The sequence below is a fragment of the Pseudophryne corroboree genome, chromosome 2 (genome assembly GCF_028390025.1).
Source record: "Pseudophryne corroboree isolate aPseCor3 chromosome 2, aPseCor3.hap2, whole genome shotgun sequence".
NCBI lineage: Eukaryota > Metazoa > Chordata > Amphibia > Anura > Myobatrachidae > Pseudophryne > Pseudophryne corroboree.
The window spans coordinates 888323810-888350177 of NC_086445.1; the positions used below are offsets into that span (position 1 = coordinate 888323810).

The window sequence follows — 26368 nt, forward strand, 5'->3', positions numbered from 1 at the left end:
CTGATTGAGGACTCAGATCCAGACACACACACACACACACACACACACACACACACACACACACACACACACACACACACACACACACACACACACACACACACAGTAGAAGAAGTTGCTACCACTGGGCATGTGCAGCAGCTCTGCTTTGTCCCTTAAACTGCATGATGTGGCGGCAGCTGTCATAATTGTATTATATACCATAACTTTCTCTACGTCCTAGAGGATGCTGGGGACTCCGTAAGGACCATGAGGTATAGACGGGCTCCGCAGGAGATAGGGCACCTAAAAAGAACTTTGACTATGGGTGTGCACTGGCTCCTCCCTCTATGCCCCTCCTCCAGACCTCAGTTAGATCTTGTGCCCAGAGGAGAATGGGTGCACTGCAGAGAGCTCTCCAGAGTTTTCTGTTGAAGAAGAATTTTGTTAGGTTTTTTATTTTCAGGGAGTCCTGTTGGCAGCAGGCTCCCTGCATCGTGGGACCGAGGAGAGAGAAGCAGAGCTGGCTTGTCAAGTTGGGCACTGCTTCTAAGGCTACTGGACACCATTAGCTCCAGAGGGAGTCGGAACACAGGTCTCACCTGGGGTTCGTCCTGAAGCCGCGCCGCCGTCCTCCTCACAGATGCCGAAAATAGAAGCCGGATGAGAAGGCAGAAGACCTCTTAGGCGGCAGAAGACATCAGATCTTCATGAGGTAAGGTGCGCAGCGGTAAGCTGCGCGCCATTGCTCCCAGTCACACACACACAGAGCGGCACTGAAGGGCGCAGGGGGGGGGGGGGGGGGGCGCCCTGGGCAGCAATAAACCTCACATTTGGGCACATGCAGATTGATTAGCCAGCGGAGGCAGTAAATCTATGATCCCCCGCCATTTTAATTGAAAAATCACTGGGACCGAAGCCCGCTGTCGGGTGGGCGGGGCTTGATCCTCAGCACTAACCAGCGCCATTTTCTCCACAGAAGCTGCATGAGGAAAACGCTGGCTCCCTGGTCTCTCCCCTGCTGAACTTCACAGGCTGGAAAAAAGAGGAGGGGGGGCACATTAGCGACGCAGTGAGTGGGAATTGGTACATTATATATAGAAAAGCGCTATCTGGTCATATTTTTTTCCAGTGTTTTTAAGCGCTGGTGTGTGCTGGCATACTCTCTCTCTGTCTCTCCTTGGGGCCTGGTTGGGGTTTTGTCCCCTTATAGGTTAATCCCTGTGTGTGGGGGGTGTCGGTACGTGCGTGTCGACATGCCTGAGGCGGAAGGCTTCTCCAAGGAGGAGGTGGAGCAAATGAGTGGTGTGTCCCCATCGGTTGTGCCGACTCCAGATTGGATGGACATGTGGCATATGTTGAATGCAAGTGTGGCATCTTTACATAAAAGGCTTGATAAGGCTGAATTAGAAGGGACATCAGGGTGTCAATCCTCGGATTGGACCGACTCACAGGGCCCGTCGGGGTCTCAAAAGCATCCCTTAACACAAGACACTACTACCGACACGGATTCTGATTCCAGTGTCGACTACGACGAAGTAAAATTGCACCCTAGGGTGACTAAAACCATTCAGTGTATGATTGTGGCAATAAGGGATGTGTTGCATATTGAGGATGACCCCTCGGCCCCGACACAAGGGTACACATGTTTAAGGAAAAGAAACAGATTATACATTTTCCCACATCTCATGAATTAAATTAATTCTTTGGAAAAGCTTGGGAGACTCCGGAAAAGAGACCGCAGATCCCCAAAAAATTTTATATGGCATACCCCTTCCCTAAGCAGGACAGGGAGATTTGGGAATCACCCCCCACTGTGAACAAGGCCCTGACGCGCCTGTCCAAGAAAGTGGCGCTACCATCTCCTGACACAGCGGCCCTTAAGGACCCTGCAGATCACAGGCAAGAAACTACCTTAAAGTGTATTTATTCTCATACAGGTGCTGTGCTAAGGCCGACAATTGCGTCGGCATGGGTGTGTAGCGCAATTGCAGCTTGGACAGATGAGCTGACAGATCAATTTGATAATATGGATAAGGATATTATATTCTTAACTCTAGCCCATATAAAAGACGCAGTCTTATTTATGAGGGATGCTCAAAGGGACATTGGATTGCTAGCTTCTAGGGCCAATGCCATGTCTATCTCAGCGAGAAGATCCTTATGGACTCGCCAATGGACGGGTGATGCGGATTCCAAAAAACATATGGAAGTACTACCCTATAAGGGTGATGTATTGTTTGGGGATGGGCTGACGGACCTGGTTTCCACAGCTACAGCAGGTAAATCAAATGTTTTACCATATATTCCCCAACAGCAAAAGAAAGTAACACCCTATCAGATGCAGTCCTTTCAGTCGCACAAGTCCAGAAGAGGTCGGGGATCCTCTTTCCTCGCCAGAGGTAAGGGCAGAGGCAAAAGAGTACCTGCTTCGGCAGGTGCCCAGGAACAAAAGTCCTCCCCGGCTGCTCCAAAACCCACAGCATGACGCTGGGGCTCCCCTGAGGGAGTCCGCACTGGTGGGGGCACGTCTTCGACTTTTCAGTCAGGCCTGGGTCGGTTCAGACCTGAATCCCTGGGTGTTGGACATAGTTTCCCAGGGTTACAAATTGGAATTCGAGGAGGTGCCCCCGCCCCGTTTTTTCAAATCGGCCCTACCAGCTTCCACATCGGAAAGGGATATAGTGTTAGCTGCAATTCAGACGCTGTGTATACAGCAAGTGATAATCAAGGTTCCCCTGCACCAGCAGGGTAGAGGTTACTACTCAATCCTATTTGTGGTCCCGAAACCGGACGGTTCGGTCAGACCTATTTTGAATCTGAAATCCCTAAACCTGTACATAAAAAGATTCAAATTCAAAATGGAATCTCTCAGAGCGATAATAGCCAACATGGAGGAAGGGGAGTTTATGGTGTCTCTGGACATAAAGGATGCGTACCTTCATGTCCCCATATATGCCCCCCATCAGGAATACCTGAGATTCGCTGTACAGGATTGTCATTACCAATTTCAGACGTTGCCGTTTGGACTCTCCACGGCCCCGAGGATTTTCACCAAGATAATGGCGGAAATGATGGTGGTCCTGCGCAAGCATGGAGTCACAATTATCCCATACTTGGACGATCTCCTGATAAAAGCGAGATCAAGGGAGAAATTGCTGAGCAGTGTGGCACTCTCTCTGAGAGTGCTCCAGCAACACGGTTGGATTCTAAATCTACCGAAGTCACAGTTGATTCCGACAACTCGACTACCGTTCCTAGGTATGATACTGGATACGGAACAAATGAAGGTCTTCCTCCCAATAGAGAAAGCCCAGGACATCCAGAACATGGTCAGAGACCTGCTAAAACCGAAAAGGGTGTCAGTTCACCAATGCACTCGAGTTCTGGGAAAAATGGTGGCGGCCTACGAGGCCATTCCCTTTGGAAGGTTCCATGCAAGGACTTTTCAATGGGGCCTTCTGGACTAGTGGTCCGGGTCCCATCTGCACTTACATCGGAAAATAACTCTGTCCCCTGGGGCCAGAGTGTCCCTCCTGTGATGGTTGCAAAGTGCTCACCTCCTGGAGGGCCGCAGGTTCGGAATTCAGGACTGGATCCTGGTTACCACGGACGCGAGCCTCCGAGGATGGGGAGCGGTCACACAGGGAAAATATTTTCAGGGTCTTTGGTCAGACCAGGAATCCTGTCTACACATCAATGTGTTGGGACTCAGGTCCATTTACAACGGCCTACGACAAGCGGAGAGTCTTCTTCAAAACCTACCGGTTCTGATTCAATCAGACAATGTCACAGCAGTGGCTCATGTGAACCGCCAAGGCGGGACAAGAAGCAGAGTCGCGATGGCGGAAGACACAAGGATCCTTCGCTGGGCGGAAAATCATGTAAGCGCTCTGTCGGCTGTCTTCATTCTGGGAGTGGACAACTGGGAAGCAGACTTCCTCAGCAGACACGATCTCCATCCAGGAGAGTGGGGACTTCATCGAGAAGTATTTGCAGACGTAACGCGTCTTTGGGGAACTCCTCAAATAGACATGATGGCATCACGCCTCAACAAAAAGCTTCGGAGGTATTGTGCCAGGTCTCGGGACCCTCAGGCAGTAGCAGTAGACGCTCTGGTATCCCCGTGGGTGTTCAAATTGGTCTACGTGTTTCCTCCTCTTCCTCTCATCACAAAAGTGTTGAGGATCATAAGACGAAGAAGAGTACAGACGATACTCGTTGTCTCAGACTGGCCTCGAAGGGCCTGGTACTCGGATCTACAAGAGATGCTCACAGGAGATCCCTGGCCTCTTCCTCTCAGGGAAGACCTGTTGCAACAGGGGCCCTGTGTATTTCAAGACTTACCGCGGTTACGTTTGACGGCATGGCGGTTGAACGCCGAATCCTAGCGAAAAAGGGGATTCCGGAAGAGGTCATTCCTACTTTAATAAAGGCTAGGAAGGAGGTGACGGTAAAACATTATCACCGTATCTGGCGAAAGTATGTGTCTTGGTGTGAGTCCAAGAATGCGCCTACGGAAGATTTTCATCTGGGTCGTTTTCTCCACTTCCTACAGACAGGAGTGGATATGGGCCTGAAATTAGGCTCTGTTAAGGTACAGATTTGGGCTCTCTCGATTTTCTTTCAGAAGGAATTGGCTTCTCTTCCAGAAGTCCAGACGTTTGTAAAGGGAGTGCTGCACATCCAGCCCCCTTTTGTGCCTCCAGTGGCACCATGGGACTTGAACGTGGTGTTGCAGTTCTTAAAATCACACTGGTTTGAACCGCTTACCAAGGTTGAGTTGAAATTTCTTACCTGGAAGGTGGTCATGCTGTTGGCCTTGGCATCAGCAAGGCGAGTGTCTGAATTGGCGGCTTTGTCACACAAAATCCCCTACTTGATTTTTCATGTGGATCGAGCTGAATTGAGGACACGTCCGCAATTTTTGCATAAAGTGGTTTCTTCATTCCATATGAATCAACCTATTGTGGTGCCTGTGGCTACAAGTGACCCTAGGATTCCAGATACCTGGATGTAGTCAGGGCCTTAAAGATTTATGTAGCCAGAACGGCTAAAATTAGGAAAACAGAGGCTCTGTTTGTCCTGTATGCTGCTAATAAGATTGGCGCACCTGCTTCGAAGCAGACTATTGCTCGCTGGATCTGTAATACGATTCAGCAGGCTCATTCTACGGCTGGATTGCCGGTACCAAATTCGGTTAAAGCCCATTCCACTAGGAAGGTGGGCTCTTCTTGGGCGGCTGCCCGAGGCGTCTCGGCATTACAGCTTTGCCGAGCGGCGACTTGGTCGGGGTCAAACACTTTTGCTAAATTCTACAAGTTTGATACCCTGGCTGATGAGGACCTAGCGTTTGCTCAGTCGGTGCTGCAGAGTCATACGCACTCTCCCGCCCGATTGGATGCTTTGGTATAAACCCCATAGTCCTTACGGAGTCCCCAGCATCCCCTAGGACGTAAAAGAAAATAAGATTTTAAACCTACCGGTAAAACTATTTCTCCTAGTCCGTAGAGGATGCTGGGCGCCCGTCCCAGTGCGGAAACTCTGCAAGACTTGTATATAGTTGTTGCTTACATAAGGGTTATGTTACAGTTGGAATAGGTCTTGGACCGTTACTGTAGTTTGTTCATACTGTTAACTGGTTATGTATGTTCCAGGTTACATGGTATGATTGGTGTGGGCTGGTATGAATCTTGCCCTTGGATTGCTAAATCCTGCCTTGTATTGTCCATCTCCTCTGGGCACAGTTCTCTAACTGAGGTCTGGAGGAGGGGCATAGAGGGAGGAGCCAGTGCACACCCATAGTCAAAGTTCTTTTTAGGTGCCCTATCTCCTGCGGAGCCCGTCTATACCCCATGGTCCTTACGGAGTCCCCAGCATCCTCTACGGACTAGGAGAAATAGATTTACCGGTAGGTTTAAAATCTTATTATTGTTGTCATAATTTGAGCCACTTGCCAAGAGGAGGGGGTTTTCCAAGCAACCAGAACCCCCCCCCTGCGTTTGCCTATGAATTACCTGCAGTGAGGACTGCACATCGGGTGAGATTCCGATATGGTGGCTAATTGAATATCCCCTAAAAAATATAAATACAGGTTTTTTATTTAAACAGAAAAGTTTATTTGGACAACCCCTCATTAATTAAACATTTTCACACATAGACAATTAGAGTGGTCTATTTCCTCACTGGCATGTCTATAATGGATGCATGCTGCATGCCTTGAATATACCAGTGTAGTGATTTTATTTTTATCTATATATCTTCCTTAAGAGACTTAGGGGCAGACTTAGTAACATTTTTTTTAACTAAAATAATGTGAAAAAGGGTATTTTCACGCCTTTTTCACGTTATTTTAGTTTCAATGAAATGCATTAAAGTGACTGAAATGCATTGTGAAAAACTGCTCCAAACCCTTTTATTCAATTTCTGTAGTAACCAGATCGCATTGTGTGTGCAGGGACCCAGCTAATGTGATCAGATATGTGTATCCTGATCACTGTGTAAAGAAAAAGAAAGTAAAGAACATACATACCAGACCCAGGGACCAGTGATTGGTGCTCCGGTGAGGGTTGCCTGTCACTGGATCCTCCTGCCACTGCAGGTTGCCGGTCTTTGGATCCCCTTCCTAACAGCAGGAAGGGGATCCAAAGACCAGTAGACCTCCAATCACCGGTCACTGGGTCTGGGTGGGGTGTTGTCATGACACAAGGGGGGTAAGTTGGGGAGATCCGGCGGTGGCTATAGTGGTCCCAAAAAGTACCCCGAGAAGGCTGCAGAGTGGCATCGCAGGGACAGAGCTTTCTCAAAAGCTCTGTCCCTACATGTAATAATTGATACATCCATGCAATGTAATTAATTATCGCATTGCAGATTGGGATGATTTTATCACATCACATCGGCATCCTCAGATGCGGATAAATCTGCTGGGCCGCAAGTTTTAATCCATGTGAGCAGTTACTCAGTGTTAGTATATGTTAAGATTGTATGGTTACCCACAATGTAGTTTATTTTGCAATAAGTAAGTTGTACCCCATTTGCAAATTATGGCTAATGTCAGAAATGCAACAGACATTACCTGATGACAGCTTTTGGCGACTTTCCAGATCAGTGGAGGATGTTTACTTGCTTAAAACCAGTGCATTACATGTCTGCTTTGTGGCATGCTATGAATTGGCTAGAGAGGCATGTTGCTGTCTGCGGAGCATATTGAAGGGGCATGTGTGGCAGGGATATTGAAGGGGCATGTGTGGTGGTATGTACACGTTTTTATATAGGTTGGGGGAAATGGTCTGACTTCTAGACATTGTTGACCCCTGGCTTATTTATTTATTTATTTATTACCAGTTATTTATATAGCGCACACATATTCCGCAGCGCTTTACAGAGAATATTTGGCCATTCACATCAGTCCCTGCTCCAGTGGAGCTTACAATCTATATTCCCTATCACATGTACACACAGACACATTCACACTAGGGTTCATTTTGTTGAGAGTCAATTAACCTACCAGTATATTTTTGGATTGTGGGAGGAAACCGGAGTACCCGGAGGAAACCCACGCAAGTACGGGGAGAATATACAAACTCCACACAGTTAGGGCCATGGTGGGAATCGAACTCATGACCTCAGTGCTGTGAGGCAGTAATGCTAACCATTACACCATCCGTACTGCCCAATGTAGCGGCTTAAATGTTTATTTCAAAACAGCATGCTGCCCATGCAAAGGGTCCTCAAATTCCTGAGTCCTACATCAAAATCATGCTTTAAAATAACACTGAACTACAGTCCAAATTGTGCTCATCTCAATCATGGAGGCTGGCATCAAGTGTCTTAGAAGCCGCACCTAAAACACCCTTATTGACTCAATATATACTGACAGATGAGCTTCAACTGTTGTATACAACGGGTGTGGAGGAAACACTTCATTAATGGGCATACTTCACCGTTCCTGGGATGTAAGGATTCCCTTCTATCACTAAAGTCACTGACTTTGCCTACTACATTGTAAAGGGCCCCATACACTAGAACGATAATGGCCAATTTCCTGCGATTTCGACCTCTCGGACTGATATATCTTATGAAAAGTGTCACATCGTATGTGTTTTCCATCCGATCCGATGCGCGTTCCCGTGAGTGTCACGTCGGATACCCTAGGTCGCTAGTGCTGCACTCGTGATATATATCGTAATCTCATGGAATTGTATGGAAAAAGGTGTTTTTTTGTGCCTGCGATATATCGCCTGCAATATATCATAGGAAATTTGACTGGCATTCTCAGGACACTCCCATTAGCGACAGCAGCAGCGACGCAGCAGGAGGAGAGCTACAGATATATCCTATTTCATTGGATTTCGCATTGCCTCAAGTATGTATTTAATCCACACTGACCACCAGTATCACTGTCCACCTAGCACACTGTCCACCAATGTAATCACACTGACCACCAATGTATTCTATTGTTCACATTTTATTGGCCCAAAGCCATTTTGAAACCCCCTAATGGCCATGTGTTTTCACCGCCACTGTACCCCAATGCTGAACCTTGGGATTCTTTGTTCCCAAAGTCATTTTAACCCCTATATGGCCATGTGTTTTCACCGCCACTGTACCCCAATGCTGCACCTTGTGTTTATGTGTCCCCAAAGTAATTTTAACCCCCTAATGGCCATGTGTTTTCACCGCCACTGTACCCCAATGCTGCACCTTGTGTATGTGTCCCCAAAGTCATTTTATCCCCCTAATGGCCATGTGTTTTCACCACCACTGTACCCCAATGCTGCACCATTGATGTTTGGGTAATGAGGAAACTATTTTCAAAAAATAACTTTATTTTAAAACCATATATTATCCAAATTGAACCATATATCAAACCATTTTGACTTGACTTCCGATAAACATTCTGGAACTAAGGGCCGTTTACAACGGTCTTCTACAAGTGGCACATCTTCTGAAAGATGAAGCCATTCAGGTTCAGTCAGACAATGTAACGACAGTGGCCTACATAAACCGATAAGGCGTAACGAAGAGCAGAGCTGCAATGTCAGAGGTAACAAGAATCATCGTCTGGGCGGAAAAACACGCAGTGGTGCGGTCAGCAATCTTCATTCTGGGAGTGGACAACTGGGAAGCAGACTTCCTCAGCAGACACTATCTCAATCCAGGAGAGTGGGGCCTCCACCCAGAGGTGTTCGCAGAGGTGACAAGTCTTTGGGGCGTACCTCAAACAGACATGATGGCCTCCCGCCTCAACAAGAAGCTTCAGAGGTACTGTTTCAGGTCAAGGGACCCACAGGCAGTGGCGGTGGACGCCCTGGTAACTCTGTGGGTGTTTAAGTCAGTGTATGTGTTCCCTCCACTTCCACTCATCCCAAGGATTCTCAAACTAATAAAAAGAACAAGAGTTCAGGCGATCCTCATTGCTCCAGACTGGCCAAGAAGGGCCTCTTCCTCTTCGAGAGGACCTTCTGCAACAGGGGCCGTTCGCTTATCAAGACTTACCACGGCTACATTTGAATTTGTGCTCAATAAAACTCAATTTTGGCCTTGTCCATTTTCTTCCAGAAACAATTGGCTGTCCTCCCTGAGGTTGACTTTCTTGAAAGGGGTTCTGCACACCCAGCCTCCCTTTGTGCCTCCTACGGCACCTTGGGATCGTAATGTGGTGCTACAGTTTCTGCAATTGGATTGGTTCGAGCCTTTACAGGAGATTGATGTCAAGTTTCTTACTTGGAAGGCGGTTACACTGTTGGCATTGGCATCTGCTCGATGTGTGTCGGAATTGAGGGCTTTGTCCTGCAAGAGCCCCTACTTGATTTTCCATGAAGATAGAGCTGAGCTCAGGACGCGTCAGCAATTTCTTCCGAAGGTTGTGTCGGCTTTTCATATCAACCAACCTATTGTGGTGCCAGTGGATACTGACTCCTCAATTACTCCAAAATCCTTGGATGTTGTAAGGGCTTTTAAGATTTATGTGAAGAGAACTTCTCGACACAGAAAGTCGGACGCTCTGTTTGTCCTTTATGATCCCAACAAAGTTGGGTGTCCTGCTTCTAAGCAGATGATTTCTCGCTGGATCAGGTGTACTATCCAGCATGCTTATTCTACGGGAGGCACATGAAGTGCAAAATCATTTCTCCTCTGCTTTTATGACATTTATTGTGCATCTAACACCCCTCATTCTAATACACAGCATGCTAATTGCAAATCAGCTGTTATATCATCCTAAATAATCAGTGCTTTATAAATAGAACACATTAGAGAGTGTAGTGTGTTGACATGGGGTGGGGGGGGGGGGTGAGTGCTGGAGAAGTGGGGGGTGTCTTAAATGTCCCAGGCACCCTGAAGGCTTAATCCGGTCCTGCCAGTCAGACACTGATTGCAGATCTCCTTTGGCTTCAGGGGCAAATTAGATACTTAAATATTTTGTCCCACAATTCCTTGAATGAAAATCCTGCAAGACTTATTCTGTGAGAATGGCCATAAGGCCACCTGGAACTAATGAGGTGGAATACGTCCTTCTCTGTCTGTGAGCATGTGCCATAACTTATATTTTGTTTTCAGAAGGATCTCACTCTATGGGGGTAATTCCAAGTTGATCGCAGCAGGAATTTTGTTAGCAGTTGGGCAAAACCATGTGCACTGCAGGGGAGGCAGATTTAACATGTGCAGGGAGAGTTAGATTTGGGTGTGGTGTGTTCAATCTGCAATCTAAATTGCAGTGTAAAAATAAAGCAGCCAGTATTTACCCTGCACAGAAACAAAATAACCCACCCACATCTAACTCTTTCTGCACGTTATATCTGCCTCCCCTGCAGTGCACATGCTTTTGCCCAACTGCTAAAAAATTTCCTGCTGCGATCAACTTGGAATTATCCTATATGTTCTCTTCCTCACAATCTGTCCCATGTGTTGCTAATATAAATTACCTGTACCAGTTATTTGCTTTTCACGTCACAAATCTCTAGCAGTGAATATCCACACATATAGGGGTACATTTACTAAGATGGGAGTTCTATTTAAGATGGGATGTTGCCCGCGGTCAACCGCTGACCACAAAGTTCCCACCATTGGATACAATGGAGCGCCTATGCGCTACATTGCACCTTCAGTGCGCAGCCTGACGTACAGCTCAGGAGCGCACAGCCAATCAGGAGAGTGCCACGACGTGGCGCTCCCTGATTGGCTGAAGGGACCCTCTTTGACAGGAGTCACGGGGGGTCCCGCCAGTCGGGGAAAGGGGCCCCATGTGTAAACATGGGACCCCTTTCAGTGCGTGGATCGGGTTTTTCGGTTTGTTTTTTAGCCAAGTATGTGGATTACAAAGAGGACAGAACTACACTGGATTGTGTGAGTATAATTTTATTTACAGGTACCCCGTGGATTCTACGTGGAGAAGTGGACCGAACCTCGTGTGAACATAGGTAAGTATGTGTGTATGTAGGTGTGCATGTATGTAATAAAGTTTTACTGTCACGGTGTGTGTTCCGTTTTTTGTTGAGTATTTTTTTTGTAGTAGTACTACAGGTACCAGCGGGCTTGTTTTTCCACCGCATGCTGGTACTTGTGGTTCTTCAAGTACCAGCTTGCGGGGGAGGCTTGCTGGGACTTGTAGTACCGCTACAGAAAACAATATTATTTTTACACTTGGCTATCAGCCCTCCTTCTGCCGCCCTTGGATGGGGAGGACAGCCTCGGGCTTCACCCCTGGCCCTTGGGTGGCTGGAGGGGGGGGGACCCCTTGATTTAAGGGGTCCCCACTCCTCCAGGGTACCCCGGCCAGGGGTGACTAGTTAGTGATTTAATGCCAGGGCCGCAGGGACCTATATAAAAGTGTCCCCCGGCTGTGGCATTATCTCTCTGACTAGTGGAGCCCGGTGCTGGTGTTAAAAATATGGGGGACCCCTACGCTTTTTGTCCCCTGTATTTTTGGCACCAGGACCAGGCGCATAGCCCGGTGCTGGTTGTTAAAATATGGGGGATCCCCAGTCAATTCCCCCCCCCATATTTTTTACAACCAGGACCGGCTCAAAGAGCCGGAGGCTGGTTATGCTTAGGAGGGGGGACCCCACCCAATTTTTTTGTTTTTTAACTCTTTAAACTCTTATTTTAAGGTACACAATGAAGCCCTGCACGGATCTCACAGATTCGGCTGGGATTCCTTGTGTTTTGTCAGGCAGTGTTTTACTCATCACTCCCGTAAAACACTGCCTGACATTACGAATCACATCGACATCGGAAAAGACGAATGAGGAAAACTCGGCAGCTTAGTAAATGACCGTATCAGGATTCAAAAAGTTGCAGTAAAATGCACCCGATACCATTCGAGTTCAAACACCCTTAAAAACGGCTAAAACACGAATATTAGTAAATATACCCCTAGGTATTATCTTCTAGAAGGTGCTAAATAAATGAGAAGTAGAATCTGATTGGTTGCTATGGGCAACATCCCATCTTAAATAGAACTCCCATCTTAGTGAATAGTCTAGCACCATCTCAGGCATGGCTCCACTCTGCCTGTGGAGTCAGTAATTGGTCAGGAAAGTACGGACTTTGCACCTGCAGGATATATTCCCTAGCCGCCAGGGTGAAATGTGCAGTGAAATGACTGTGCTACATAAACAATTTATGCATTACTTCGGATGAACAGTAAAATTACACATTGTATCTATTAATGTAAAGTGAACCACACAAGTAGTTTTTAGGCTGTTTATTTTCTTTTCCAAAAAAAAATAGGAAACAGTTTTTGTCCAGGGCAACAAATATAGTCTTGGCGATCATTTTTAATGTCTTTAATTTTCAGTGTGCATGAAAACATCCAATTTATTTGGGTGGCAGCCTAACTTGTAGAACTTTACTGAGACACGGTAAAGTCTGACATAAAAAAACAAAAACAAAGGCATAATTATATGAAAGCACACCATGGAGGCTATGTAATTGGTTCTAAGATCACAGAACTGGCAATCAGTTATAAGGCTGGTTACTGGTAATCCCCCAAATGCATCTTAATTTCCAATGTGAAAGTTGTGTGTGTGCCCGTGCCAGGAAATAACAAATATATGCTTATTTGGCCTATTTAATGATGCTTCCAATTACACTGCAACTCCCTCTCTGGTGTTTGTGGGGATGCATGCCTCTCCGATGGTAGTGGTGGGGGCACATGCTTCTCTGGTGATGATGGTGCATGCCTCTCAAATGGTGGTGGGAGTGCATGCCTCTCAGGTGTTTGTGGGGGTGCATGCCTCTCTGCTGTTTTTGGGGATGCATGCCTCTTTGATGGTGGTGGAGACGCATGCCTCTCCGATGGTAGTGGTGGGGGCACATGCTTCTCCGGTGATGATGGTGCATGCCTCTCAAATGGTGGTGGCGGTGCATGTCTTTCCAATTGTGGTGGAGACACCGGTCCTCTAGTGGTGGTAATGGGGTGTATGCCTTCAGTTGTGGTGGAGGGGGTGCAAGCCTCTCTGGTGGTGACAGTGCATGCCTCTTCAGTGGTGCACAATGCCAGAGCAGCACTGGCGTTTCTATAATGGGTGCAGTGTGTGCGGTGCACATGGGCCCCTGAGTCCAGAGGAGGCCCCTACTGCACACACTGCACCCATTTTTAAAATACTCACCCCTCCGAAGTCCAGCGCCGGCATCCGCAGCGCTATTAGAACTCTGTGAAAATGGCTCAGCTGCCTTTTTCACTGAGTTCTGCGCATGCAGTAGGGAAATCTCAGGGAACATGGCCGCAGCACCATTTTCCCGGAGATCTGTGCATGCACTAGAGGGCTCAGACTCTTCAGCGCTCCGGGCAGAGAGGAGGGGGCCCGAACGGAGGAGGCTGAACCCAGGCCTCCTCCTCTCTTAAAACGTCCCTGCAGAGCAGCTTCTTTGGTTAAGAGTTTTTTTGCTCATTGGATCCCAACATGATATCTCCAGCAGCCAAAAGGCTTAGTGGAAATCTCATTCCATCCACAGCTCTTCATTTGGGCTCTGCCAAAGAGCTACGTGTGGGCTATAATGCTCTCATATTAAATGCACTTAAACTAAACTTTGGAATGCCTAAGAGTATTAATTTGACGATTTACTGTAAACTGAAAGCTTTAAGTTATAGAAATTAATGAGAGTTCCTTTTTTAAATGCTTTTTCTTACTGTTCTTTTTCATTAGACTTTGTTGTAAAGAAAATGAATATATTGCTTACATGTTAACTTATTGCTCCACAGAGGAGATCAGAGCAGTGCACAGAGCTACCTCACTGTGCTACCCCGGGGGATGGAGTGTGTCGTTTTCAGCATAGATGGTTCTTTTGCAGCAAGTGTGTCCATCATGGGCAGTGATCCTAAAGTGAGAGCCGGAGCAGTGGATGTGGTCAGGTGAAGCATTAACAAATAACCACAAGAGTATTCTGAACAGTTATGTATGAAATGTAGTGGAGACTTACATCTAACATGATGAAAATGAGTATTGCACTGCTGAACGGATAACAATAAAGTCCATGTGCTCCACATTCTGAATGCACATTTTGTATAGCTCCTATTATAATGCATGCTGCTCCAAAGTACAACTGACTACCATCTTACTGGGGCATTGTGGTGGTGTAGGCTTTACATGGTAGCACTGTGATAGACAGTGTCGGACTGGGGCGTGAAGGGCCTACTGGGAAAATATAGTGGTAGGGGCTCATTCTTAGAGGCTTGGCTAACCATTAGTGCATAGTCTTGATAAATTATATATATAGTAAATACTGCTAGTGCATGCATGATAATGTACCAGATTAACAACAGCAATGCACTGTAGAAAATACACCATAGTCCATCTTACAGTATAATGTAACATATTCATAATGTATAATTGAGAGGGTGGGCCCAGCGGTGGTTTCCCCTGTACCCCTATGGTACAGCCTGGTAATAGAAGATACAGAAGCACCACACTCCTTTATTCTCAGACATGTATTAATTCTCTTTCAGGCATTGGCAAGATCTTGGTTACCTAATTCTTTACATCACTGGCCGACCAGACATGCAGAAACAGAGGGTGGTCTCCTGGCTATCCCAGCACAATTTTCCCCAAGGGATGATCTTTTTCTCTGATGGTCTTGTCCATGATCCATTGCGCCAGAAGACTATATTCCTCCGCAACCTCATGCAAGAGGTGAGACTCAATAACAGGGCATATAGTTCCAATTTCATGCATCAACCAATATTACGGAGTGTTATAAAGGTACAGTTGGATGATGTGAGTTCAGCTTCATGCTTAACTATGTATAGTATAAGTACATAGAACAGGTTTTATTGTATGCTCTCTGAGCTGTACTTTCCTTCTGATATAGTTCAGTTAGGTCATTTCATCAAACTAACATAAGTCTCCTGGAATATATTTGGAGAGGAGGTAAAAAAGATTATGCTGTTTTAGCTGATTTGAAGTTAAAAGTATTATAAGAAAGAAGTCTACTTATTGCTATCACAAAGGACTATTAACCCCAGGGGTGGGATGTCTATGGTCGATATTCATCATGTTGAAATTAATAATGTTGTTGACAATGTAAACATGCTTTACATGTTGATATTCACATGCGGACACTACTGAAATATCAATGTGATAGAATGGCAACAAACCATCCCTGGTGGTCTAGGGGTAACTTGCCTGCTCCAGGCGGCATCAACATCTCCAGCGGTCACATGTGGGGCAGCTGCTGCACAAATATCTGATAGAGTGGTGGTTCATGCAAGTATTTTTACCCTCTCCCAAATTGTAATCCCTACCCCTGACCCTCCCTTTAGTGCTTAACCTTTTCCACCCCCTTTCCTCACCACCTAACCACCCCCAAGTGCCAAACCCTAACCCTCCCATCCTAACTTTAATGTGAACTTTCTGAAAATGACAGTATTTCAGATGTCAACATTGTGAACATTTTGACATTCTAATTATGTTGCCATGCTGCCTCCCAAAATGTGAACAATGTTGACTTTGTGGTGTTGACATTACTATTGTTAACATTGTACATTTTGAGCTTATGACTGCATCACTACCCCAGAATGGAAATTTTCAGATATCAACCATGAAGGCAAAAGTTATTGTACAGTGGACAATTGACTACATGTAAATTGCTGTTTTAGAATTACCTCATTACAAACACCTGATATTGGTCAAAGATAAGAATGCAGACATTTGAGGCACTGTGACGTGACGTCACAGGGAATGAACTTGTGTATAAATCATCTATTCCACATAGTCAGGGCCACCATCAGGGGGGGACTGCCGGGACCGGGACACTACATTTTAAAGGTTAACATTCAAGTAGTCCTCAACATTTGATAGATCAGGATCTTCTCCTTTGAGTGGCTGGATCTTAATAGAGCATGAGGATCATGCTAGAGTATCCCATGCTGGATTCCTTTGTCTTCCAGTATCATAAGTGAGAGGATACAATGCATTTCAGGAGCAGAGACAGTGTATACATTACATGGCTAAATTCTTAGTAAGTGGATCTAAAAAGACTACAGCTATAATATTACATTTATATATGTGGTATTTTACACAAAACAATGCATATTATCGTACATGATGTATATACATGCACAAATGTTTTTACAGGTTGAGTATCCCATAGCCAAATATTCCGTAATACGGAATTTATTGAGTGAGAGTGAGATAGTGAAACCTTTGTTTCCTGATGGCTCAATGTACACAAACTTTGTTTAATACGCAAAGTTATTAAAAATATTGTATTAAATTACCTTCAGGCTGTGTGTATAAGAAACATAAATGAATTGTGTGAATGTAGACACACTTTGTTTAATGCACAAAGTTATTAAAAATATTGGCTAAAATGACCTTCAGGCTGTGTGTATAAGGTGTATATGTAACATAAATGCATTCTGTGCTTAGATTTTGGTCTCATCACCATGATATCTCATTATGGTATGCAGTTATTCCAAAATACGGAAAAATCCGATATCCAAAATACTGCTGGTCCCAAGCATTTTGGATATGGGATATTCAACCTGTAGTAGCTTTTATATAATATATACTGTAACTTTATATAAAAACTTTTATTCTATGTTATAGTTTCTAAAATATATGAAATCATGTCATCATATTACTTTCCTGCTTGTTTTATTTAGTGCCACATAAAAATCAGTGCTGCCTATGGCTCAATGAAAGATATTTCTGTGTACAATGTTCTCGGATTGTCGCCATCTCAAATCTATATAGTTGGACGCTCAGCTAAGAAGTATCAGAATCAATGTCAGGTGAGTCTGATATATGTATTTGCCTACTTCTACATCTTATCATGCATTAGGTGCAAGGATAGTACCGCTTGCTATGACAGTACTTAATAGCACATCACGTTGTCTGTGACATATTTTAAATTCCCAGAGCATTCTCTTAATGCAATAAATAATATTCAGAAAACATTATGCCACTTATGTACATAGATAACTTAACATTATGGAAACATCCTGTCCTTATCTTACATGGATTTTAGTGCGAATAATTGTGATGTTAGTGCAATGACGGTAAAGACGCAGCAAATACGTTCCCATAGGCTCTGGATTTAAAACTGGATCAAAAGCAAAACTCATTTGTCATTAGAAATTAGCAAAATTGTAGTAACATTTTGTGCAAATTGAATTATGTAGGATATGTTGTTTCACAGGGGTGAGAAGTCCCAGCAATACAATTTCTGATGTCTTCTTATACTTCATTGAGTGGGAAATATGGTCCATGTTTGAAGCTGGGGGAATGACTGGGTACACTTTATGATGGCAATATGTGCTAAATTGTGTATTCAAATGCTGACTGATGTGATTATTAAAATTAACATTTTTATTTATTTATTGTGCATCTGTAGCCACCATGTTGCTAGCAGTGGGGCACCATATCCCTGGTTCTGCTAAGCGGTTATATACTCATTTGTACATATAAATAATATAGAATTAACACCACCAGCACTAGGATATCCCTACTAATACAAAGCTAGATAAATATACTAACAGTACAAACGCTTAGCTCAGTCCATGATATACAATACTCTTATGTTCTAGCTGTATACAGTAGATGATGAAATCCTGTATGGATCACTAGGGCCTTCAAGAACCTCATCATTCCCAAAGAGGATATGTAAGAAAGGGATGCGATCAGCATCCCAACAGTCGGTATGCCGGCGGTCAGATGATTGACGCCGGAATCTCGACACCACTCAGGAGACTGGCGCTGGAACAGCTACATCCCGAAGGTAAGTAAGTTAGTTTGCCTTATGGTACTGACTAATACAGACAGTATATAAATTCACATAGATACATAATAAAAATGCCAATTGCTAATTTTGATTTAAAATTGGAGATCCTAAGTGTGACATTGAATGGCAGAACATAGCCAATGCAAAATGTGCAGTATGTTCCATTGATACTGACATCCCACTTGTATGTTTTGTCTTAGTTTGTGAGTGACGGATATGCCGCCCATCTGGCCTCCTTGGAATTTAGTCACCACTCCCGCCCTAAGAAGAACAATTCCAGAATGATCCTGAGGAAGGGAAGCTTTGGTTTGCACACACAGCCTGAATTCCTGAGGAAAAGGAACCACCTTCGGAGGACTATGTCTGTGCAGCAGCCTGAACCACCCTCCTCCAATCCCAAACCTGAGAGAGCACAGAGCCAGCCAGAGTCTGACAAGGACCATGACCGGCATTTAAACCCACTCTCTTGGGTGAGGAGTGGGGGCTTCAAATTTGAGCCCTCACCTTAGCAAAGACATTGCAAGTAGGCCTTGGAGAAGTCCAGAGAGGCTGTGCAGCACGAAAATAAGAATTTACTTACCGATAATTCTATTTCTCGGAGTCCGTAGTGGATGCTGGGGTTCCTGAAAGGACCATGGGGAATAGCGGCTCCGCAGGAGACAGGGCACAAAAAAGTAAAGCTTTACTAGGTCAGGTGGTGTGCACTGGCTCCTCCCCCTATGACCCTCCTCCAGACTCCAGTTAGGTACTGTGCCCGGACGAGCATACACAATAAGGGAGGCATTTTGAATCCCGGGTAAGACTCATACCAGCCACACCAATCACACCGTACAACTTGTGATCTAAACCCAGTTAACAGTATGACAACAGAAAGGGCCTCTTAAAGATGGCTCCTTAACAATAACCCGAATTAGTTAACAATAACTATGTACAAGTATTGCAGATAATCCGCACTTGGGATGGGCGCCCAGCATCCACTACGGACTCCGAGAAATAGAATTATCGGTAAGTAAATTCTTATTTTCTCTATCGTCCTAAGTGGATGCTGGGGTTCCTGAAAGGACCATGGGGATTATACCAAAGCTCCCAAACGGGCGGGAGAGTGCGGATGACTCTGCAGCACCGAATGAGAGAACTCCAGGTCCTCCTTTGCCAGGGTATCAAATTTGTAAAATTTTACAAACGTGTTCTCCCCCGACCACGTAGCTGCTCGGCAGAGTTGTAATGCCTAGACCCCTCGGGCAGCCGCCCAAGATGAGCCCACCTTCCTTGTGGAGTGGGCTTTTACAGTTTTAGGCTGTGGCAGGCCTGCCACAGAATGTGCAAGTTGAATTGTGTTACAAATCCAACGAGCAATCGACTGCTTAGAAGCAGGTGCGCCCAACTTGTTGGGTGCATACAATATAAACAGCGAGTCAGATTTTCTGACTCCAGCCGTCCTTGCAATGTATATTTTTAAGGCTCTGACAACGTCCAACAACTTGGAGTCCTCCAAGTCGCTAGTGGCCGCAGGCACCACAATAGGTTGGTTCAGATGAAATGCTGATACCACTTTAGGGAGAAAATGCGGACGAGTCCGCAGTTCTGCCCTATCCGAATGGAAGATTAGATAAGGACTTTTATAAGATAAAGCCGCCAATTCAGATACTCTCCTGGCAGAGGCCAGGGCTAGTAACATAGTCACTTTCAATGTGAGATATTTCAAATCCACCTTTTTCAATGGTTCAAACCAATGGGATTTGAGGAAATCTAAAACTACATTTAGATCCCACGGTGCCACCGGAGGCACCACAGGAGGCTGTATATGCAGTACTCCCTTGACAAAAGTCTGGACCTCAGGGACAGAGGCCAATTCTTTTTGGAAGAATATTGACAGGGCCGAAATTTGAACCTTAATGGATCCCAATTTGAGACCCATAGATAATCCTGATTGCAGGAAATGTAGGAAACGACCCAGTTGGAATTCCTCCGTCGGAACCCTCCGATCCTCGCACCACGCTACATATTTTCGCCAAATGCGGTGATAATGTTTCACGGTGACTTCCTTCCGTGCCTTAATCAAGGTAGGAATGACTTCTTCTGGAATGCCTTTCCCTTTTAGGATCTGGCGTTCAACCGCCATGCCGTCAAACGCAGCCGCGGTAAGTCTTGAAAAAGACAGGGACCCTGCTGTAGCAGGTCCCTTCTCAGAGGTAGAGGCCACGGTTCGTCCGTGAGCATCTCTTGAAGTTCCGGATACCAAGTCCTTCTCGGCCAATCCGGAACCACTAGTATTGTTCTTACTCTTCTTTGCCGTATGATCTTCAATACCTTTGGTATGAGCGGCAGAGGAGGAAACACATACACTGACTGGTACACCCAAGGAGTTACCAGTGCGTCCACAGCTATTGCCTGTGGATCTCTTGACCTGGCGCAATATTTGTCCAGTTTCTTGTTGAGGCGAGACGCCATCATGTCTACAATTGGTCTTTCCCAACGGTCTATTAACATGTTGAAGACTTCTGGATGTAGACCCCACTCTCCCGGATGAAGATCGTGTCTGCTGAGGAAGTCTGCTTCCCAGTTGTCCACGCCCGGGATGAACACTGCTGACAGTGCTATCACGTGATTCTCCGCCCAGCGAAGAATCTTGGCAGCTTCTGCCATTGCACTCCTGCTTCTTGTGCCGCCCTGCCTGTTTACATGGCCGACCGCCGTGATGTTGTCCGACTGAATCAACACCGGCTTTCCTTGCAGGAGAAGTTCCGCCTGGCTTAGAGCATTGTAGATTGCTCTTAGTTCCAGAATGTTTATGTGAAGAGACTTTTCCAGACTCGTCCATACTCCCTGGAAGTTTCTTCCTTGTGTGACTGCTCCCCAGCCTCTCAGGCTGGCGTCCGTGGTCACCAGGATCCAATCCTGAATGCCGAATCTGCGGCCTTCTAATAGGTGAGCCTTCTGCAACCACCACAGAAGTGACACCCTTGTCTTTGGTGACAGGGTTATTCGCAGGTGCATCTGCAGATGCGACCCTGACCATTTGTCCAACAGATCCCTTTGGAATATTCTTGCATGGAATCTGCCGAATGGAATTGCTTCGTAAGAAGCCACCATTTTTCCCAGGACTCTTGTGCATTGATGTACTGACACTTTTCCTGGTTTTAGGAGGTTCCTGACCAGATCGGATAACTCCTTGGCTTTTCCCTCTGGAAGGAAAACCTTTTTCTGAACCGTGTCCAGAATCATTCCTAGGAACAGCAGACGAGTTGTCGGGATTAAATGGGATTTTGGAATATTCAGAATCCACCCGTGTTGTCTTAGCACCTCTTGAGATAGTGCTAAAGCTGTCTCCAGCTGTTCTCTGGACCTTGCCCTTATTAGGAGATCGTCCAAGTATGGGATAACTAATACGCCTTTTCTTCGAAGAAGAATCATCATCTCGGCCATTACCTTGGTAAAGACCCGAGGCGCCGTGGACAATCCGAACGGCAGCGTCTGAAACTGATAGTGACAGTTTTGAACAATGAACCTGAGGTACCCCTGGTGTGCGGGGTAAATCGGAACGTGTAGATACGCATCCTTGATGTCCAAGGATACCATAAAGTCCCCTTCTTCCAGGTTCGCTATCACTGCTCTGAGTGACTCCATCTTGAACTTGAACTTTTTTATGTAGAGGTTCAAGGACTTCAGATTTAGAATAGGCCTTACCGAGCCATCCGGCTTCGGTACCACAAATAGAGTGGAATAATACCCCTTTCCTTGTTGTAATAGGGGTACTTTGACTATCACCTGCTGAGCGTACAGCTTGTGAATGGCTTCCAACACCCTCTCCCTTTCGGAAGAGACGGTTGGTAAGGCAGACTTCAGGAAACGATGAGGAGGATCCGTCTCTAATTCCAACCTGTACCCCTGAGATATTATCTGCAGGATCCAGGGGTCTACCTGCGAGTGAGCCCACTGCGCGCTGTAATTTTTGAGACGGCCCCCCACTGTCCCCGAGTCCGCTTGAGAGGCCCCAGCGTCATGCTGAGGTTTTTGCAGGAGCCGGGGAGGGCTTCTGTTCCTGGGAAGGAGCTGCCTGTTGGTGTCTCTTCCCTCTTCCTCTGCCTCGTGGCAGGTACGACAAGCCCTTTGCTCTCTTATTTTTGTAGGAGCGAAAAGGCTGCGGTTGAAAGGTCGGTGCCTTTCTCTGTTGGGGAGTGACTTGAGGTAAAAAAGTGGATTTCCCGGCAGTAGCCGTGGCCACCAAGTCTGATAGACCAACTCCAAATAACTCCTCCCCTTTATACGGCAAAACCTCCATGTGACGTTTTGAATCCGCATCGCCTGTCCACTGTCGTGTCCATAAGGCTCTTCTGGCTGAAATGGACATAGCACTCACCCGAGATGCCAGTGTGCAAATATCCCTCTGTGCATCACGCATATAGATAAATGCATCCTTTATTTGTTCTAACGACAGTAAAACATTGTCCCTATCTAGGGTATCAATATTTTCAATCAGGGATTCTGACCAAACTACTCCAGCACTGCACATCCAGGCAGTTGCTATAGCTGGTCGTAGTATAACACCTGCATGTGTGTATATATTCTTTTGAATAACTTCCATCTTTCTATCTGATGGATCCTTAAGTGCGGCCGTCTCAGGAGAGGGTAACGCCACTTGTTTGGATAAGCGTGTGAGCGCCTTGTCCACCTTAGGGGGTGTTTCCCAGCGCGCCCTAACCTCTGGCGGGAAAGGGTATAATGCCAATAACTTTTTTGAAATTATCAACTTTTTATCAGGAGCAACCCACGCTTCATCACACACGTCATTTAATTCTTCTGATTCAGGAAAAACTGTTTGTAGTTTTTTCACACCATACATAATACCCTGTTTTACGGTATCTGTAGTATCAGCTAAATGTAACGTCTCCTTCATTGCCAAAATCATATAACGTGTGGCCCTACTGGAAAATACGTTTGAATTTCTACCGTCGTCACTGGAATCAGTGCCCGTGTCTGGGTCTGTGTCGACCGACTGAGGCAAAGGGCGTTTTACAGCCCCTGACGGTGTTTGAGGCGCCTGGACAGGCATTAATTGATTGTCCGGCCGCCTCATGTCCTCAACTGACTGTTTAAGGGAAGATAAACCATCACGTAATTCCACAAATAAAGGCATCCATTCTGGTGTCGACCCCCTGGGGGGTGACATCTGCATATTTGGCAATTGCTCCGCCTCCACACCAATATCGTCCTCATACATGTCGACACCACGTACCGACACACACCGCAAACTCACAGGGAATGCTCTAATGAAGACAGGACCCACTAGCCCTTTTGGGGAGACAGAGGGAGAGTCTGCCAGCACACACCACAAAGCGCTATATATACAAGGGATATCCTTATATTAAGTGCTCCCTTATAGCTGCTTTAATATATATATATATATAGCCATTAATGTGCCCCCCCTCTCTGTTTTACCCTGTTTCTGTAGTGCAGTGCAGGGGAGAGACCTGGGAGCCGTTCTGACCAGCGGAGCTGTGACAGAAAATGGCGCCGTGTGCTGAGGAGATAGGCCCCGCCCCTTTTTCGGCGGGTTCTTCTCCCGCTATTTTTCCAGTCAGGCAGGGGTTAAATATCTCCATATAGCCCCTATGGGCTATATGTGAGGTATTTTTAGCCTTGTATAAGGTTTATATTTGCCTCTCAGAGCGCCCCCCCCCAGCGCTCTGCACCCTCAGTGACTGCCCAGTGAAGTGTGCTGAGAGGAAAATGGCGCACAGCTGCAGTGCTGTGCGCTACCTTATGAAGACTGAGGAGTCTTCAGCCGCCGGTTTCCGGACCTCTTCACGCTTCAGCATCTGCAAGGGGGTCGGCGGCGCGGCTCCGGGACCGGACTCCACGGCTGGGCCTGTGTTCGATCCCTCTGGAGCTAATGGTGTCCAGTAGCCAAGCAGCAAATCCACTCTGCATGCAGGTGAGTTTACTACTTTCCCCCTAAGTCCCACGTTGCAGTGATCCTGTTGCCAGCAGGACTCACTGTAAAGAAAAAAACCTAAACTAAACTTTCTCTAAGCAGCTCTTTAGGAGAGCCACCTAGATTGCACCCTTCTCGTTCGGGCACAAAATCTAACTGGAGTCTGGAGGAGGGTCATAGGGGGAGGAGCCAGTGCACACCACCTGACCTAGTAAAGCTTTACTTTTTTGTGCCCTGTCTCCTGCGGAGCCGCTATTCCCCATGGTCCTTTCAGGAACCCCAGCATCCACTTAGGACGATAGAGAAACAGCAATATGGTGGATCTGTGGTGGCTTCCTATAAGATCCTTCCCTCAATCTAACCACTTGAGAGTCGACAAGACTATATAGGACATTACAATGTGTTTGATGGGACACAGATGCATTGTGGATGTGGCACACTGTTATAAATTCTGTCAACCCTGTAGCACTTATCACACAATTATTTCCACGAACACAAACACTACATACAGTAGGTCACATTTTAGTCCAAGACACAATGACAACACAACTTGCATTGCCGGACACTGCCATACAGTATTACTTTAGTCATAGCAAAGATTTAGTAGTGAACTTCCATATAAATCTCATTTATACAGGGTTCAACTGAAGCCTCAATCTAGCTAAACTCTGGCTGGTTGGCATTCGGATATACACAGTGCTCATCACTTCTCTGGAGACGGCACATACTGATATTTGTATCTAATAGAAATGGGAACAGGTAGATGTAATGTAAATACTAGCAGTGGGTGGGAGGCACGGATGCCTGTGAATTCTCACTTTGACATGAAAATACATAACCAATGGGCACTAACTTTTCATCTCTAAACAGGAGAACCGTGGAGTCAGTGCAAAGACTTTATATATCATGTATTTCTATGTTGTCCCCAATGTTCTCTATCAGGGCCTGTAATGTTTTATAAAGGGTAGGTGGTGGTGAGTATGGATGTTCATAGGGATACTTACTGCTGATTAGAGCTGCTCCCAACATTCATCCAGCACCGGATATAATTAACAAAGTGGAAAGGTTGCGTCTCTCTACAAGGAGAATAACTGGATGCTGGTTAATCTCTGCCAATTAATTATTACAGTTGATCTCACTACAACACTACCTTGTTGCTAAGAGTGGAGAAGTGAGCCAGTGGCGAAGTTGCCCATGGCAACCAATCAGCTGCTCTGTATAATTTTATAGTATGCAAATTATAAATGTTACGTCAGTGCTGATTGGTTGCCGTGGGCAACTTCTTCACTGGCTCCATTCTCCACTCTTATCACTGCTTCATACATTTACCCCTATGTTTGCAGGTTATCATGTTAGCCTGTTTAAACTGTTGCTTGAGAAATTTGGATATCTCCAGCTAATGAAGCCTATTTTATACTGGGGTAGTACATTGTAAAAAGGTAAATGTTGTGTATAGTGTATATACAGGATGTCCCACAATATACAGTAGAGTACAATATTGTAAATAAACCAGTTATGTTGGCTATGCATCAAGAAACCGGTTATCTCCTATAAACATTTTTACAATATTTAACAAATACAAATATGTTTACACTGAAAAAGGAAAAGGTTAAACATTCCATTTGATAGAACACAGTAATCATTTGGGACCATTAGATTACTGGGATACAGCATAGTATTTTAGGGCTTTTCAGTGATATTGCCTTAGTCTGATATGACCCTTATAGGCAAATACCAGCAGTGGGCAGCTTGGAAATTGGTTGTTACCATGGTAAACTCGGTGTGGTTTGGGTTGGTCATGCAGTTGGATTTGGTGTGTGGTCATACTAGATTTCTCCTGACTTTTCATGGTCTAGCTAGCCTTGAAGCACTTATTGTATGATTTATTTTAAACCAGTTACACAGAGATGTGGAGATAAACTTGGTGGAGCTAAAGTACCCTTCAGCCAACCAGACCATTAGAATTGTAACAGCAGCACATATTATTTCAGCAGCGTCAACAGGTTTCCAATTAGAGCATTCTAAATATTAAGCACAGGGCAATGTGTGAGGCTTCTGCCAATCTGGTGCCTGCTCACATCTTACCTGTTCAGGAATATTGGGAGATCTGCTGCTGTAATCTTTTGCATCTCCACATTATGACATCTCAACACCAATGTGATATTTTCACACAGGCTGTAATAAATTAAGAGGTACATTTACTAAGCAGTGATAAGAGTGGAGAAGTGA

At 45.6% G+C, this 26368-nt stretch overlaps 1 protein-coding gene across 1 annotated transcript in view; it reads left to right on the top strand.

The window, feature by feature from the left end:
• The window catches only part of PITPNM3 (PITPNM family member 3), a 1226694-nt gene extending 1207869 nt beyond the window's left edge, over positions 1 to 18825 (top strand). The window contains exons 16-19 of the mRNA XM_063956002.1: positions 14186 to 14335; positions 14930 to 15113; positions 17087 to 17215; positions 18405 to 18825. Of these exons, the coding sequence (XP_063812072.1) occupies positions 14186 to 14335; positions 14930 to 15113; positions 17087 to 17215; positions 18405 to 18713 (772 nt within the window). The 3' untranslated portion in view covers positions 18714 to 18825. The remainder of the gene's footprint in view (positions 1 to 14185; positions 14336 to 14929; positions 15114 to 17086; positions 17216 to 18404) is intronic.
• The last annotated feature ends 7543 nt before the right edge of the window (positions 18826 to 26368 follow it).